This window comes from Lepisma saccharinum, chromosome 29, assembly GCF_977018435.1.
Source record: "Lepisma saccharinum chromosome 29, izLepSacc3.1, whole genome shotgun sequence".
Classification (NCBI taxonomy): Eukaryota; Metazoa; Arthropoda; class Insecta; order Zygentoma; family Lepismatidae; genus Lepisma; species Lepisma saccharinum.
The window spans coordinates 41,393,998-41,412,913 of NC_139257.1; the positions used below are offsets into that span (position 1 = coordinate 41,393,998).

The 18,916-nt window shown below is 37.8% G+C and overlaps 1 protein-coding gene across 1 annotated transcript in view; it reads left to right on the top strand.

Annotated features, from left to right (window-relative positions):
* The window catches only part of LOC145981469 (nose resistant to fluoxetine protein 6-like), a 146,937-nt gene that overhangs the window by 62,067 nt on the left and 65,954 nt on the right, over positions 1–18,916 (top strand). The window contains exon 2 of the mRNA XM_083114700.1: positions 18,034–18,215. Within this exon, the coding sequence (XP_082970826.1) occupies positions 18,034–18,215 (182 nt within the window). The remainder of the gene's footprint in view (positions 1–18,033; positions 18,216–18,916) is intronic.

The following is an 18,916-nucleotide window of genomic DNA, read 5'->3' on the forward strand; positions in this document are numbered from 1 at the left end:
AAGCATTTGATTAAAAAGAGAAGGGTTTTAAAATGATTGACGGGAAACATAGACTTGAATGTCTGGGAAGCTTCGTTCATTGCAGACGAACACTGGAATAAATTAAATAATGAAAATGGTAACATAGATCCAGTATGGAGTTTTCTTTTTTACAAATGGAGTAAGCCACCATGTTTAAAATTTAATATAACAGAAAACATCAAGAGACTTTGTGAAAACAATGATGACTTTGAATTACCTGATGATATTTGGGATTCATAATTTTAAATAAAAAAATAATGTGATCAATTTTTTTATATCTGAAATAAAAATAAAACAGACTGCTTCTTTTCACAGTTAAGTTGCTATATTACTGTACAACAATGTAACATTGACAACATCCATTATATAACGGATTCTTTTTCTTTAAAAAATTGCTAACCATTGTTATAACTGTATCTTTAGTCAAAATGAAAATAAATGTCTGATGAAGGGAGAGTGTGTTCTCCTGAAACGTCACAACGAAAAACTGTTTTCTTATACTTGTAATAATAACCGTAAACAACAGGAAAATAATTCTACAATGCAAGCAATATGTACATACAAGAAAAACTAATACTATTTTTAGTTCACTTTATGAACCCTGAGTTGCAATGCACAATAAATACTTTCTGTAAATTTCGATAAGAAAATTAAGAAGATTTTGTTGCAGTTCAAAAAAAAACAAAAACAACAACCTCGAGTGAACATGGAAGTTAGAACGAATTCACTCCGAAAATGACTGTAAATTTCTTGAAAAAGCGAAGATATACTGAATATGACCGAAAAACCGTAAAAATATGCTCTATCATGTAAAAACATGCCCTTAAATAGCACCTTAATGCAAATAGTTTCTTCACAATATGAATTTCTATATATTTAGGGAACACATCGCCCGTACCAAAAAAATATGCTAAGTCATGAAAATCTTAGTCCTAGTAATGGTTCTCAGTTAGGCACTTATCTAGAAATATATTTCGGGGGGATCCGAAGCAAGTACCCCATAAATAATAATAATATACATGTTTACATTAAAATAATTATTATAATATTTATATTAAACTAAATTAAAATATTATTAATTAAAATATGTAAATTAATTAATATTGTATTGTTATTATTACATGAATAGGTAAAGAGACGATATAACAGCACGTATTCAATATCAAGCTTACGTGTAGCTAAGATCGCCAATATGTATATAAAACAACTGCCCTGGCAAGGAAATTAATATAAAATATTTATTTATTTATTTTTATTTATTTACTCAGAGTTTCAGATACAGTCATATTTGGCCATTTTACACTGAAACAACATAAAGTAGAGACAAAAAAAATAACAAAAGATAAAAACAATAACAAGGTGGGATAGATTTACATGTTCTTGCTCAGTAATATACAAAAAATTCGTTCTGGAAGGAAAATATCTACATTCAGGGGAAGTTTGTTGTAGATTTCTGGGTGCCTGTAAAACAAGGAGCGTTGTAGTAGGGATAGCCTAGTGGTTGGGTTGTGGAAGAGTTGCAGGTTGAGCGTTTGCTTTTGGAGTACCCTAAGTGTGAATTGACTGATTAGAAGATCTGTTCTGATTTTGCCATTTATTATCTTGTATAAAAATTTCATGTCAGCTAGATCACGACGAAAGGATGGAGTGTGAATATTCAGAGCAGCCATGGTGTCTGATTTGGATACATGTCGAAAGGAAGGTTTTCTATGGCGAACAATTGCAAGAAAGAAACTGAGAACAGAATCTATTCTGGTGAGATTGGTTTTTGAGGCCATTGCCCAAATTGGGGAACAGTATTCAAGGATAGGCGAGATGAAAGATTTAAAGAATAAAGCAAGAGATGATGGGTTTTGAATTTCGCTAAATCTGTATAGAAGACCGAGAAGGCGCATGGCTTTTTTAGTGGTAGCTAGATAACGAATTGAATAACAAAAAAGGATATTAGACAAAGTTTACGAAAGTACAGTTCGTGATTAATATTTTATGCATGTTAATGTAAATACAGGGAGGTTATTTCAGTCGTTCACCGCCAGAGTGACGGCCGTTCCGCGGACTCTTCATGCAACAGGTCCCGGCAAATTGCGTTCAGGAAGTCCGTAACAGAAACCGCTTGTTTTGTAATGTTTCCACTTTTCACAATTACAGTTACAATTACAATTGAAATAAGCACGTACCTTGTCGCAAGGATGCTGGAAAAGGTGCCCTCCCAAATACAAATATTTCTGGCACCTTATTTCTGACATCTAATCTTAGATTAGTCATCGCTACTTTATTCTCAGTTGTCGCGACAGCGCCTGCAGCTTATCGGGGGTTGGGTGAGTTGTCAGCCGCGAGAGGGCGCTTCATACTGCACGTGTCGGCAGTGATGCCAACCGTAGGGACATGTCCCTACGCATAGGGACTTTTCACTAAATTTCGCCCGCGTAGGAACGTAGGGACAGATTTTGCCAAATGAGGGAAAACGTAGGTACTTTTTTCAATCTTGGTAAATTACATTTTATGAATTAGTTTATCTGGATACTTTAGCGAGGAGGAGAAAAAAGAACTAACTAACAGATCTCCATCAGAATTTATTTTGGAACATGTTATCGGTTACCAAAAACTTTCAAGGCAAGTTCCTTTTTGAAAACATTTCCACTCTCGCGAAAATAGTGCTAACATTGCCGCATTCTAACGCGGAAACGGAAAGAATATTTTCAATGTTAAGTGATACAAAAACAAAAATGGGAAATAAAATGGGACCAAAATTGTTAAAGAATGCAGGAAATACAGCATCACCAACCAACATCTATCTCTTCACAGCAGCAGCATGTATGACTTCAAATAACATAATCAACAGTAAACGACTCAACGTTATTCATTAGGGGTGTGCTGGATTCTTTACTTTAAAAAGTCGTTAATTCTCGACGTTTTCTGCCTTGTAAGTTTCTGGAACTTATCGAAAGTTGTAAGTTTTTATTCTAGAAATGCAAAAACAATCACTTAAAGTGAAAATGACTTGTAAAATTCGAGATTTCCAGTGCTTCGGGAAATTTCGAACATTTCCCGTCCAGAAAATTTTCCGACTTGGTCGGGAAATAGCAAATTTTTCAGTCCCGAATGTCGGGATTTAAAAAAATTACCGTCCCGATCCCGTCCCGACCCAAAAAATTCTGTCCAGCACACCCCTATTATTCATTAAGGCAAGAATTTACAATACCGGACCCTTCTGTAATTTCTATGCTACGTCTTATACTCACGAAATAATTATTCGTGATTATTTATCTCAAGTTAACATGTTGGGGTGAGGGGGAAAAAATGTTCATTAACGTGTAGAAGTTGTAAAATAAGCTTTTCAATTCTCGCAATGATTCTCCGTATACAAGTATGGTAGCCATATTTGTTGATATGAACAAATTAAAATTAGTTACGCTGTCTACAGCGTTGCCACACTGTTGATTTCATACTTGGAGAGCATGGATCGTGTAAGAATGGCGGAAGAGAACAGTAAAAAAGTTGTTAATGTTGTACAGATTGTTAGGTGGAGTGTGCAGGAGGATGGCTGTGGGCTAATTAATAAACTTATGGATTTCAGTATATTGCCCAAAGAACGTGCTTACATGTGACAGCGACAATCACGATGTAGAAGAACTGATTTGATTACAGGTAAATTTGGCAACAGTACATCAATCATAAAATTGCAGGATACGAAAATGGCGTCTTCGATGATGAACGTGCTACGAAAATAATATTTTTTATCGGTTCGTAATCACAATTACCGCAAAACCATTCAGGAATAGCCCCACTGACCATTCTCGGTAAGTTTAGGTTAAGTTAGGTTAGGCAAACATAGTTAAAATTTGGGCTCGAAAAAAACATGCACGGGTAGCCCAACAAACCATTGACGGATAGCCCCACGAACCATTCAGGTACGGTTAGGTTAGGTTAGGATAGGCAAACATAGTTAAAATTTGGGGTCGTAGTAATATCAGGAATGTATATTTCGTTTTTTAAGTATTGGAAACACAAAATCTTCCGGTAAATAATAAGCAATCGTGCCGATCGCGGACCACTCAATGTCACTTATTTTGCAATTTCTACACGTGACCCCCCAAATTTTAACTTCAAATTCGTGATTAGGAGGCCTCAATTAGTGAGTATGCGAAATATTACAAAAAATCGGGGAGAGGTCCTGTATTGTAAATTCGCTCCTTCATTAATTGTGGAAGCACCGAGCAGAAAGATTTGGTAAGTAAATGTGTATATTTTATCTTCTGTTTGCATGCTCATGAGGTGTTTTTTTTTTAGTCACTTTACTTGGCGTAGGGACATTTGGTCAGTTGTAGGGACATTTTGACTACGTCTGTAGGGACATTGCCGAAAAATGGTTAGCAACACTGTCGGCTACCAGACGTCAGTGTACGTTCATGTTCACTTCTGTTCATTTATCAGTACGCGTGTTGCTTATACTGTGTTATTGTAATGTGCTTACTCGTGGCCAGTGCTTTATTGTGTGTTAATTGTTATTCATTCATTACTTATGTCGTTAAACAAATATAGTCTTGAACATAGAGTTTTTATGTACGATAATTACGTGAAAACGAATTCTTGCAGAAAAGTGGTCAGGGATTACGATAGACAGGATCTCTTGAACCTAAGAAACGTGTTGTATTGCTGTTGAAGGAAGTCATTTTCAACATCTCTTATAACACAGGAGGTTAGTGATCATCATTATTATTACTTTTAAATATCATTTTACGCTTTCGGTTTGCTTTATGCGCCGGGATGCTGTCTTCCCTTTCTGTCAACTGAGGATAAAGTAGCGATGTCTAATCTAAGATTAGATGTCAGAAATAAGGTGCCGGAAATATTTGTATTTGGGAGGACACCTTTTCCTGCATCCGTGCGACAAGGTACGTGCTTATTTCAATTGTAATTGTAACTGTAATTGTGAAAAGTGGAAACATTACAAAACAAGCGGTTTCTGTTACGGACTTCCTGAACGCAATTTGCCGGGACCTGTTGCATGAAGAGTCCGCGGAACGGCCGTCACGCTGGCGGTGAACGACTGAAATAACCTCCCTGTAGTAATGTGACTAAATCTTATTTGTTATACTGTCCTTCAAGAATGTCCATTGGTCCCAATGTAACCCTGTCAGCATCTGCGTATTTTCATTGCTTAATCCTGGCCTCCTAGATGGCGCAGTGGTAGCGTCGTCGCCTCGTAGTCAAGGGGTCCCGTGTTCGATACCCGGTTGAGGCACAAGTGGTTCGGATCCCACTTTAAACTGTAGGTCCAGTCTCGATTAGCCTTACTGTGCATAAAGTGGACTTAAAACACCAAATCAATCAAATAATTACTTAACTTTAATACTAGGTAAGTTTTTCGGCGCGAGGGGGGTTGGTTCCGGGCCCCCTGGACCCTCCCCCTTAAATACATCATTGTCCACAGCCTACTTAACGAAACAGAACAAACTCTCTTATGGATTTATCTTATTTTATTATTGTTATTTAGCGTCGCTTTTCCGCCACAACCGAATTGCGCACACTTTAGATCCAGAATTGCGCACAAATCTCACTGACCTGTTTTGCGCACAGATTTTGATCGAACGTTGCCACTTTGATAGCTTTAAATTCTGTGCGCAAAACTGTTTCTTTCTTTAGACAAGAAGAGAGAGAGAAATTAGAAATAAAATAGTAAATCTCTTAAGGATTAAATATAAAATATAATTTGACCAGTAAAGCAAGTCAAGATACAATTTGCATTCCAATTTACATAATACAGTAAGTCACTATTGATGTTTTCAAGATGCAATTTTCATACCAATTTACTCAAACTCAAAAGTTAGGTTAGGTTAGGTTAATGACTGCACACACACACAGAAACAAACACAACAGAAGTGAGAACGGTTTGAGAACATTTTACATCTGACAACATCGCCTCATTTTTTGTGCGCAATCCTGTACATTGTGACAGCTTGTCAACGGCTTATCAGATACCACTGATAAAACCGGAAAAGTGTGCGCAATCCGGCTGTAGCCCGCTTTTTCGCCACTTTTGGCTAATCGCGACGATGAGGATGACTGATGATATGATGAAATTGATGAAGGGATATTCACAAAGGTCGGGATTCGACCCCGCAACCCTTGACATCGTAATGTGCTGTGATAGCCACTCCGGCACGGAGATCGGTTGAACTGTCGTATGGAGTCTTCAGACTAAAGTGACAAGCGACAGGCAACAAAGAACAGGCCATACAGGGGTGTTAGGGATATTTCAGACCGGACAGGCGACAAGCGAAAGCGGTGGACCACACAGAAGTGACAACCGATACTGGCCCATTCACTCTATAGCATCGCTTCTCAACCTATGGGGCGCGAGCCACTGCTGGATCCCGAGGGGGCGTTTGGTGGGTCGGGAAGTAGTACTCAAAAGCTTATTTACCGTGTCTTAAAAATCAATTACATTTAAATTACAGTAAAACCTCGTTAATTCGGACTAATGGGTGGATAAGTTGACCCGTTTAACGGAAGTCCGGATTAACTGAATAACCTAAAAGAGGAGTAGAAAGCGCATTAAAACTCCGTTTATAGCAACAAAATACGTTTATTATGGTGTATTTAAAGGGCATAGGCCTAAATACAACCTGTGTTCAATAAATACGGTGAAATATTGAATGAACGATTTCAAGATTTATTTGCAGGAAAGGCGGTGCATGTATGCAGAAACACAGCTTATTGTCCTTCAAAATAATCGCCATGGTAATGCACTTCTGAGAACGCGTGTAGAATGTCTCGCATACTTTGGGCGAAGGCAGCCTGTGGGATGTGGTCGATTTCAGCGTTCACATTGGATGTCGGCAATGTCCGAAAACCTTTGTTCTTTTAAGTGTTTCTTCAAGCGAGGGAAAAGGAAATAATCGGCAAGGGCCAGATCTGGTGAATAAGGGGGGTGATGGAGTACAACAACCTCCTTACGTGCCAGGAACTGCTGCACAGTTATGGCGGTATGGAGGCGTGCGTTATCGTGCAGCAGATGCCAGGATTGATTTTCGGTATACTGGTGGCGCACACGTTTGATTATCTTCAGGAGGCGATCTAAAATGTTCACGTATGTGGCCGCATTCAATGTCGTGCCTTCTGGCAGGTATTCATTATGAATGATCCCTCCAGCATCAAAAAAAGTAATCAGCATTGTCTTGATGCGCGACTTTTCGCACCTAACCTTTTTGGATTTCGGTGACCCTGACGGAAGCGCTTGTACCACTCGAACACACACTTTTTCCATACGCCTGGCGCAGCATTTCGTGACATTCCCCTGGCGTTTTCCCAAGTTTAAAACAGAATTTCACGTTCGTACGTTCCTCTATTTCACCCATAACAGCGTCGCTGCACTGCATCTTACTTTCACAACGCGTACACCCAAACTGCACGTCTGGACAACCACACGGCTTAACAACGATGTCTGACGGACCTAGGGATTCACTGACCTGACCGTCAGCCAGTAGTACCAACTACACCGCACGCCAGCAATTCATTCACCGTATTTATTGAACAAAGGAAACCTGGATTTTACCCTCCGAGAAGGGCTATCTATCCCCTGTCTGCAACCAAACCTGGCCGCCTTAATCAGCCTTACGGGGCAAAGTTAAGACCCTAGGCGAGGTTAGAAGCTGGAAAGGGGTAGCTGCCGGTTGACTCAGGTCGGGCGCCACTCATCCCCGCGAGCCCCTTTGGGGGCGTTTTTTTTTCTTTTTTTCACTTTTTTTTTAATCTGCCGTTTTCGTTAGACTAGAACAGTGAAGTTTGTGTAATTTGTTGAAGCAAGTGTAAACGAGTGCTTCTTAAAGTACTCGTGAAACTGGGTGCACACCCCTACAAGTAATTCTGCCGATGCCCATGCTTATGGCGACACATGGAACTGATCGCTTTATTCATCAAGGTTCATTTCCAGATGATACCTGGCGCGTGTCGCTTCGGTTTGAAATTTCCAATTGCAAAGTTAACGTCGCTGGTATAGCATTCCTGGATTTTAGGGTTCGTGAATTTTCGTGCGACGCAAGTTGGATGCAATTTTTTTAAAAATGAAAGAAAAAACAAACAAAACAGGGTGGCCACTCTAGGACCCTGATAACTAGGTCTCGGAAGTTGAGGAAATATCATTTTTATTCCTAGTGTCCGAAGATGAGGCCCAACATAATATATGTTCATTTTGTGTCATTGAAGGCTAGAAAAAGGTGGGTTTTATTTGTCCTTTTTTACCTTTTTCGGCGTTTTTTGGCTTATTGGTCCTTTTTTAGCCTTTTTTTTAGGTCTTAACGGCTTTTTTTTGCAACTTCACCTTCTTTCAACTACGTTTTTACTGCCCATTCTCAATTCGAATCATCATCAGTTCATCACCTCTTAAACATTTAAAAAGAAGATGCATTTCATTCATATTGTTTTTCGCATTGTGTGTTCCATACCACCAGAATTTTTTATTTTTTATGCATTAAATATATAATTAAAACTGAAGTTATTAATTAATTTGGATCACATTTATACGTCCTTTTTTCAGTTTTTAGGTTCTTTTTTTGATATTATTAGGTCTTTTTATAGGCCTTTTTTTGGCAATTTATAGGTCTTCAACTTTCGAGCCCTAATGATAACATTCAGATATAATTCCCGGATTTCAAGGCGAACTTTCCAAAAATTCAAGGCTTCAAGCAGATGTTTTCTCTATTTCAATCTTAAGTATTACCGCCTCTCACCAGTATATTTACAGTCTGTGTAATTTCAATGTATCCAACAATTGTAATTCAATTCAATTAATTGGCATATATACTATTTAAAATATTCAATTTAAGATGTGGCGTTTACATATGCCATTTCACATACTCAGACTCGAAATACATCAACAAACACAAGTCACAAATGTTATGGGATACACTAATCTAGAAAAATTGTCAATTGTATTATAGTTTCAAACTTAAATTTACCTAATCATCTTCTAGATGTCAACTTGCAATAATCTCCTGCCTGACAAATAGATTGCTCTGCAAAGGACTCTAACAGAATGAACCGATTGATAGAATTCTGTTTTGTTTTCCACGCAGCTTTGTTTTGTTTTCCTTCCTCGATAAAAATAAAAGCAAAACTGTGAAAAACTTGCCTTGGGTCATTTGTAAATGTATGAATTCATGTTGATTCATAAAAGTTGCAATTTTTCACGCCTACGGAGAAAACTTCACGTAGCATTCACGGATAGTTCCCGGAGCCAATAATAATTCAAGGAATTCCCGTTGAGTAGTCACACTGAAACCGTTAGAATTGTACGTTAAGGCTATACATTGATAATTCAACATACGCTTACGCATGAAAATAAGGACATTCAAAGTTCAGATTACTACCCGTGGAGCAGTAAACACAGCTCCCAACTATTTTTTATTCCTTCTCCAATGATTTATTTTCAATCCCTTCCTGATGTGGTTGATTTAGGTCATTTTACGTCGCTTTTCTGCCACTTTTGCTTATCGCGACGATGAGGATACGTGATGATAATGATGAAAGGATACTTTCGAAGAACATCCATGCCCAAGGCGGTACTCGAACACAGGACCCCTGACGTCGTAGCGCACTATGCTAACAACTTGTCCACAGAGGTCGGCGGGCTGACAGAAAATACCGTGAGGAAATCTCGAATACACTTCGATACTCACCACACCATCACACAGTATTCAAAGCAGTTCGGGATAAGAGTAATTGGAGATCTGATATCTAGAGTCCAAAAGTTTGGCAAAATGCCTTTTTTTTCTGCTGCATTCATTGCTATTTCTTTTTCAATATGCATTTTTATGCTGTTGCTAATGTTTTGGAACCTTTTTCATTTTGCTTACTTTTTGCCTAATTTTGTACCCAACTGCCTATTCTTAATTTTAATGCCCTTTTTTGACATTTTAGAATTTTTTATTTATGAAATTGTAAAAATTGTATATAAAACTTTTCTCGAAAACTTTTTTATTAGCACAGTGTTGTGTTGCCAGAGACAATTTACAAACCCGGAAAAAAGGGGCGAAACTCTTGTAGCGTCCATGAAAGTCTTTCGAGTCGGATATCGGATAATTTGAAATTCAGATATCCGTTATTCGGACATTGTGGCCATCTTTTCTGCAATCGTGGAATTGGAAAAAATTGAAAGCAATTTGTGATACTCTTAAAGGATGAAATTCTTTTCTTGACGAAACTAATCCGGTTACAATAGCCAGTTTCATGTATAGACCAATTACTTGTCTCGGAGTAGAGAGATATTTTCTGTTAATGAAAAAAGGGTTATTTCTGACAGACATCTATGAATGTCGAGAACTTAAAAACACCTTGTGGTTTTCTGCAATTAAAGCGACAAAGGAAAGTAAATATGTTATTTCCATTTAGATTATAACTAAACCTCGGATTTTTAGGTTCAAAAAATATACTTTTAGGTTCCTAAAAATATTAAATTAGACTAAAAAATCCTGAAGTAGGTACCCAAAACTTAAAATGGTTCAAAGACCCTGAAAAATACTAATTAAGTACAATTGTTAAAAGCAAAATTTCAAAGCAACCGTGAGAAATTTTAATAGATATATGTAACCATCAAATAGCAACCAAATTTTCATTTCTATGCATCATTTTCTAAATGATCCACTAATTATTGTAATACTAATACTTGTACCGTTAGCAAAAGTTACTTATAGATATGATAAATGAATTATGTATAATTTCCTGCACAGTACATAACAATATTTTCCACGTTATCCTGAGACAAAACCCCGTCTTTTATCTGTGAGGATCATCTTGTATGCTGAAAATGTCTTTCAACAGATGCTTAGTCAATGGTGCAAATTCGAATGCTAGAAAGCACCAAAAGTATGTGGATCAGAGGTTTACACTTTGGACCGTGCAGACAGCAGTGGCGCCAGACATTTTGTTTTGTTTAGAGCCTTGAACAACATAGACTTGGAGGGAGGAAAATCGACAGAAACACGGTCCAAACACGACAATCATTGAATTGTTTCTTCACTAAACCGAGTAAATATCTCTGTGAGATATAAAAATCCTGTAAAAACCTTAAAAAAATACATAAAAATCTAAAAGAAATATTTAATTTAGGCGCATAAACCTATAACAGGTTCTAACAAGCAAAATAGGTAATTTTAGGCACTATAAAACTTCATCAGTTGTTGCGTTTTTTAATGAAACGCTGATGTAACCTTTTATTTCTTATTTACCTGCAAAGGAAAAATAGGTAAAAAACCTAAAAACCGAGGTCTAATTATAACTTTTTGTGAAATTATAGATGTGAGTGACTAGGAATTTGCCATTTTTTTCAGTTTATTCTGCCTATTTTTGCCCTTGGTGTCTATTTCCACATTATAATGCCTGAACTTCCGGGCTCTACATTTAATCTGCTGGCAAATATTTATTGCCGAAATTGTATGCGAGAAGGATTACCTTTATTTAAAGATTATGCACAGGCATCAAGTCACTCTCTGCATTGCCTCAGTTTCTCGTGATCGTGAAGGAAAATTCCACTCCTGACTCGCCTAAAAGAGGTGATGTATACAGTGATGTGCGTCTACGCGTAAACAACGATAGTCTACATTCTACACGTAGACTATTTTATACACGTAGATTACGTAAACTATGTAAACAACATGGCGAAAGGTGATAACTCAGCAAAGGGCGCCGTGGAATTAAAAGAGAATTATACTGCGTATTAGTTGCTGATGTGTGAGGAGAACTTTCCATATGTTGTTCCCTTCCAAATTCGAACAATTTCTCACCTAGGAAAAAACCTAAGATAGGAAATATTCTAGTGTTTTATGGGGAAAAGACTAAGTTTGCCTCACGACTGCCATCTGTTGTTTCTTTTGCATACTATTTATCTTCTTCCATAGTTGATAATAGAAGAGAAGATAAATTTTGTTGTAAATAGATTCTTTTCAGTTCGTTAAGAACCAATATAGTTGAAAATGTCACTTTCTTTTCATGAAACCCTTGAAAATAAATTTTAATGCACTTTAGATTGTCTACGTAGTCTATGTAAACTACAACCCAATGTAATCTACACGTAGATTACGTGTAGACAACGCATGTAGACGTAAACTTATAGTCTACGGCACATCACTGGATGTATATTAGAAGATTTGATGTCACATGGAAGACACCGCAGGGTATCCGTAAAGGCAATTCAATAACAAACGAAAGGACATCTTTTCCTGGCTTCCGGTTTCCTCTTGCTCACTCTCTCTCTCTCCATATATCCGCTCATCCTCATTGGTCACATTTTTCCTTCGTCTTCCTATTTCCTTCTTCCGGAACCCTTGTCCACTTCGTCATGTGATACGCCCAAAAGTAAATGTGTCACAAGTTAATGCCGCTTTCTTTTTTAGAAGCAGACAACAGTGAAGAACCAGGCAGGCTAGTCACGTACATGTAAATTTTCCTGTCAAGAAACCTCTAAACTCTCCTTGACCTATTCTTATTTTATGCTACGCTGTATTGAAAATTTGGTGTTTTTGTGTAGAGATGATTCGTCACTTACACCATATTCGAAAAAGTGTTGATGCAACCACGGTTCACCTGACATGCTGATTGATGAAGAAACAAAACACGTCTAGAAGGCAGAAATCTATTAATTGATGTGCGTGTGTGTGTATTTATTATCTTAAATGTATTTTACTTACATTATGTACTAAGTTCTCTACACGATGTTTTACACAGCAGCAGTAGAGTGATTTATTTATTTATTTATTGAAATTTCCAGTACAGCAGAAGCCATTTTAAACCAGAACGAAACAACAGGAAAACAGTACACTAGTGTTAAAATGAACACACGAAACAACATAAAATAAAATAAACAAAATATAAATATAAACATAAACACGTCAAGATAGTTCCAAGGTAAACAGATGTGTTTCACAAAAGCATTACTTATATACATTTTTTTCTATGTTGGTGATAAAAGATGGATATGAACTGAATATATCGGTTTGGTTTGATATGACATTGAACTGATTTGGTAGCCTATGAGATAGTGAACGTTGAATGAGTGAGAGTCTTGGAGTTGCAGTGTGGAAAGTTTCCTTGCTCCGTGTTTTGTGTCTAGGCACTCTGAGGGAGAGTTCGTGGAGTGGGATGCTGCATCTTAGGTTTCCATTAATGATCTTATGTAGTAATTTCATATCTACGTGATTCTGAAGTATTTATTTTTGAAGTTTACAAGCAGATCTCTCTTAGGTAGGTGTCTCAGGGCCGGCGCTCTATATCGAACGATGGAGAGGAAATAGCCGAGAACACGCTCAATCTTGGAGGTATGAGAAGGGGCAGCATTGTTCCAGATGGGTGAACAGTATTCTAGAATGGGGGACACAAAAGTTTTGAAGTAAATGGAAAGTACTTTAGGGTTACGGATTTCGGTGAATCTGTAAAGTAAGCCTAGCATACGCATTGCCTTTTTTGTGATGGTTGATATGTGATTATCGAAAGTTAGTTTAGAATCTATGAGGATACCTAGATCTCGGTGTTGTGCTTCTCTTGCTAGAGGGATGTCGGTGAGTGTATAATTACTTTCAAGAATGTTTTGCTTCAATGAAATTGTTATGTAAGGGCATTTCGAAGAGTTTATGGACAGTTTCCATCGCTTACGCCAGTCAGAAAATTTGTTTATGTCATTTTGGAGAAGTCGCATGTCTGATGGCTGTTTTATTTCTCTCATAATCTTGCAATCATCGGCGAACATTAGAATTGTGCTTGAGATGGGGGAATTAAAGAGATCTGTGAGATCATCAAGATATAATACAAATAGCAGAGGGCTAAGAACGCTTCCTTGCGGCACACCAGATATAGGCCTAACAGGAAGCCAGTTAGAATTAGTTCCAGGAAGTATAACACGTTGTTGTCCATTTCTTAGATAGTCTTTCACTATTTTTAACGTGTTTCCAGTTATATTAAATCTGTTAGCTAATTTATGCAGTAAATAATGGTGATCCACTGAATCAAAAGCTTTGGACAGATCGAAGTACACAACATCCAACTGATTGCGATTAGTAATTGCGTTTATGGCATAGGATTGCATAGAAGACAGATTGGTAAGGCATGAAGAATTTGAAGAAATCCGTGTTGTGCTGGGTTAATGTAGGCTAAGGGGATGTAAATTTCAGATGTCTATTTTTTAGAATCTTTTCACAGACAATAGAAAGTGTGTAAAGGAGAGAAATGGGTTTGTAACATGTAGTATCGTTTGCATTGCCAGATTTAAAAATAAGAATGATATTTCCTTTCTTCCATTGAGTGGGAAAGCAGCCTTCAGAGAAGCACATATTGTATAACATTGCAAGAGTAGTAGCTAGCGAGTGAGCTGTTTTTTGAAGGCAAATAGTAGGAATATTGTCTGGCCCAGATGCTCGGTGAGAAGAAAAGGAGGTAAGGAACTGCAAGACTTCACCTGGTTCTGTAAAGACGGTAGAAGGAGAGTGAGAGCAGATAGATTTGATAGGCGGGTGATCTAAAACATCATTTGAAACAAAATTATTTTGAAATGTTTGAATAGTTCAGCTCTATCATTACCAACAGCTGAAATGCCATTGTGTGTTGCTTCCAAAGGGATGCGTTTGGTTTGTCTCCGTGAATTTATCAATGTCCAGACTCTCTTCGGATTAGTAAGGAGTTCATTTGTGACTGTGTTTACATATTCTGTGTATTTCTATTTCGTAAGGTCTTTACTACGCTTACGATTGTGAAAAACCTAATGAACTTTATTGCTAAGTGTCGAAGATAGAACAATTTTCTATATTTCATAATTTATATCGCTTTGTACTATACACGGCCAAGGCTACTGGCATAGGCGTAACTTGACGGGGGCAAGAGGGGTAGTTCCCCTCCTCCCAATTTCCAGATTTATTAACCTCCTGCGACCTGAGCAACAGAAAAATAAAAATTACTTTTTTATGATTTCTCAAGTGTAACAGTTATTTATAAATATAGCCCTGGATGTTCATGGGATCGAAACTTTTCGATTCTGCCCCAAAGTTAAGCACAAAGTTCATTTCTGCCCCCCCCCCCAAAAAAAAGTTATGCCAACAGCTAGTGGCATGTCCCACCAGATCATGTCAAAATATCCATAAAGTATATAAGTAGAACACAGTGTCTACTACTATCCTATTCCTGAAAGTCACTATTTCTATTCTTAGCTTTACTGAACACTTTACTTGATCTGTCGTCCTAAATTCTTACTTTTCTTCATCGAAGGGAATGGTTCCCAACGTTCTTCAGCCCGGTACCTACCCACCTTGAAGGTTATTACACTCCATGGGACCCATAAGCATGGGCGTGTAATGACCCCGAGTTGGCCATTATTTCGTTGTTTTATATTATTACCTCATGTTTATTATAGTTTCACGTATTTTACATATATATATTCATAAAAATATATTAATGCCTTCAGCCAATTTTCCAATATGGCCGCCTTTATAATCGTTAACATTATATACTGATATATCTACAAGTATAAATAGAGGCAAATTTAAGCATTCTTTATATACTCAACATCAATAGTTTGATTTGCCTTTAAATGTTCTATAGATTTTTGTAAGTTTCATTTCAATCAGGTTAGTGAAGCCTAAGTTATTAATTTCTGAGTTAAATTCCTTATATCTATTCGTTGTTTCATGTTTTTGGCAAACGCCGTTCTTTTCTCTTATTATATTTTCAAAGCGATTGTTGATTTATTTAAATTCTTGTGATGTGAGAAGATCACGCGTTTCCGATTGCATTGTTGCCACTACATACCAAAATTCACTGTGCCAGATTAATGTACATTTCCAATATATTACTGTTTTCTTTTAACTACTTTCTAGCATTAAAATTTATTGTGTCTGGTAACCCTGTGTCAGTGGGGAGGTATAACCGCTTTTCCAGAGAACGGTTAGCAGTTGCGCGGAGAGATTTTGAGAAGCAGGAGGTGCTTTGCGTTGAAGTTTAGGCTTACGCATCTCTCGCGTTGTACCGGTCGGAATTCTTTTTAATTGTATTTTAATATTACGCGATATACGTGCGTGTTTCTAATAAACGTTAATTGGAACATATTGCGGTCTTCTTTTATTTCAAAAGTTTAATACATACTTGTGGAATACTTGAATCTGGAGAACAACCTCAGGGGTTTTCATTGGACTTCTTCACCTGTGGATACAAGGGGAAGGAACGCAGTATCTCAGCCCGAACCCTGGGATTAACCAGCATGCTCTGCTGATGTAGCAAGTTAGGTTGTACAGTGCAGTGCAACGCTACGAGGACATAGCAGGCGCCGGTATAATTTTAGGGGTGTGTACCCAGTTTATAATCATATATTGCTCACATCGAGTACTTTAAGAAACCCCATTTTACGCTTGCTTAAACAAACTACACAGGACCCAGGTCCCTACTCGGGACCCAGCAGTGGGTCGCGCCCCATAGGTTGAGAAACGATGATCTCAGGGATAAAATATGGTGCACTCGGTAGCAATAATGACGTGGAAGCAGTACATGAATTACTAAGGGAATATATTCTGATTCCCCCTTTCCCTGCCTCATCGCATGTATTGTATCATGGTGCCAAGGTGTAAACTTTATTTAAGCGTACTAAAGAAAAATATCTACATGTCGAATTTTATATTATTTTAAGGAAAAAGTGCACCCTAAAAATTTAGATAATGGGATCCACGCCATTACCCCTCCTGTGGGTAACCCTGCAAGGAACATGAATGATTGATAAAGGGACACACAAGAAAGACCCATACCTAGACGAGACTTGAACCCGTAAACATCGGTGGCAATGTTGTGGGTTTATCATTCTTTCACGGAAGAAGCGGATGGCTATCATATTCAAATCATACTAAACGTAGGGCCATGAAATTAGGCGGTTGGCAGAAGTTCACACTGCTGCCACGTCGAGTAAAACCCCGTGTGTTCGGAGGTTTAATAGAATGGAAGATCTCGTTGTAGAGTTGATCTTTGCAATCCTTGTCATACAAACCGACAGCATTTGCCCGAAAGGTCATTGATGACACAAAAGTGCCCCCGAGAGAGGTCGGTGACGCTCCAACTAGGCAACGGTTGACGTTGCCACAAAGTGCGCTGGAACCAGCGCAATTCTGCCGAGCCGCCTATTATCATGGCCGCTAAGTCAAGCAGGAAGAATGATTGATTGATTGATTTAGTTTATTTTACTTCGCGTTTTGTGCCTCTTGGCTAATTTGCGAAGATGGGGATGAGTGATGAAATGATGAAATTGATGAATGGACATTCACAAACAACCAAGCCCGACCGGGATTCGAACCCGGGACCCTTGGCGTCGAAGCGCGATGTGCTAACCACTCGGCCACAGGAAATGCGTTTTATGACTTATATCTAGGGAGCGGAAGTTGATGAAATGTCATCTTTTTTCTGACATTTCTAACACGATGCCCATTAAATATACATAATATTACACTTCGTCTAGAACCCAAAAATGGTAATTTTAAAGTTAATTGTTTTGAATTTTTTGCCAAATTTCAGGTATTAGCTCATTTTCCCCAATTTTCGGTATTTTTCGCAATATTCGGTGCAGTGTTTCGTCATATTTTGTCACTTCTTTCATTTTGGTAATATTCTTGAGTCTTTTCACCAAGGTGAACATAGGCCTATATATGTAGGTATATCTGCAGGATTGCAATTTACGAGTTTTTCATTAAATTGTTTTAAAATTGCATGTGCATGTGCTATTATTTGGTGCTTTTTTTTATAGAGCAAGATTCATTTTGCTTAATTTCATTTCCATTTCAATTTTTAACCTGAAACTAACAAATTTAATGTTCATTTTTTGCATTTTTTACGTCATTTTCCCCACTTTTATTTTTTTTTATTTAGGACATTCTATAGGTCATATACCTACATTTGTTAGGTCATCAACTTCCGCTCCGTACTGATAACTAGAGAACGTCTGCTGTGCGTACGGTTAAAGAGTTATTGTTGATAATTATTTTTCTTTTGTTGCAGTGTACGATGCCGGGGGCCATCCACATGGCTTCTTCACAGGAAATAACTTCTGGGTGGGATCGAAACTCCTCTGCTACTCTTTCCGCTACGACAACATGTCCAGCGACTCTCCACCGTTTCGCGTGGACTTCTTTGTCGCCAGGGTGGAAATAGACTTGAAGAATGAATCCACAATTCCACAGGTAAGAAGAAGAACATTGATTTACTTTATTTCGCGTTTCTGCCACTTTTGGCTAATTGCGAAGAGTATGGTCAAGATTACCAAATTTGGAAATGCTACTAATTGTATTGCTTGTTTTTATCAAAAACCTTGACCTAATGTGTTTTGTTAATTGAAACACCTATTGTTTCTTTGTGGAAACTATATTGATGTTTTGGGATTTCTCCTGGGATTGGAAGAAACTGCGATGTTTTGAGCAGAAGGGCTCTGAATTAGGTAAAGAGCTAATAGGAAGATAATAGGGTAATAGACTAAATTAGATCAATAGTTACACATACTGATTAGAAAATGGGGTTTCTAACATAACACACACTAAAATTAAGAAACCCCGTTTTATAATAAGTATGTGTAACTATTGATCTAAATTTCTCTTTTTACCCTATTTTCTTCCTACTACCTCTTCACCTAATTCATCCGCCGCTGCAGAAGGGATATTGAATGAATTAATTAAATATTGCATTATGGTCATTAATCAATTTAGCTTAACATAACCCGTGTTTCGACAGCCCTCGAAAGGCCTTGATCCCCCCCCCCGACTGCCAGTCTCCCTCCCACAATCCTACCTAGAGGTGTGGAGATCTTCAACCAGTAATGGGGTGACGTGGGGTTAGCACGTCAAACCCGCAGCCGTTATAGGAGATTTCTGAGAACGGATTACGCTAC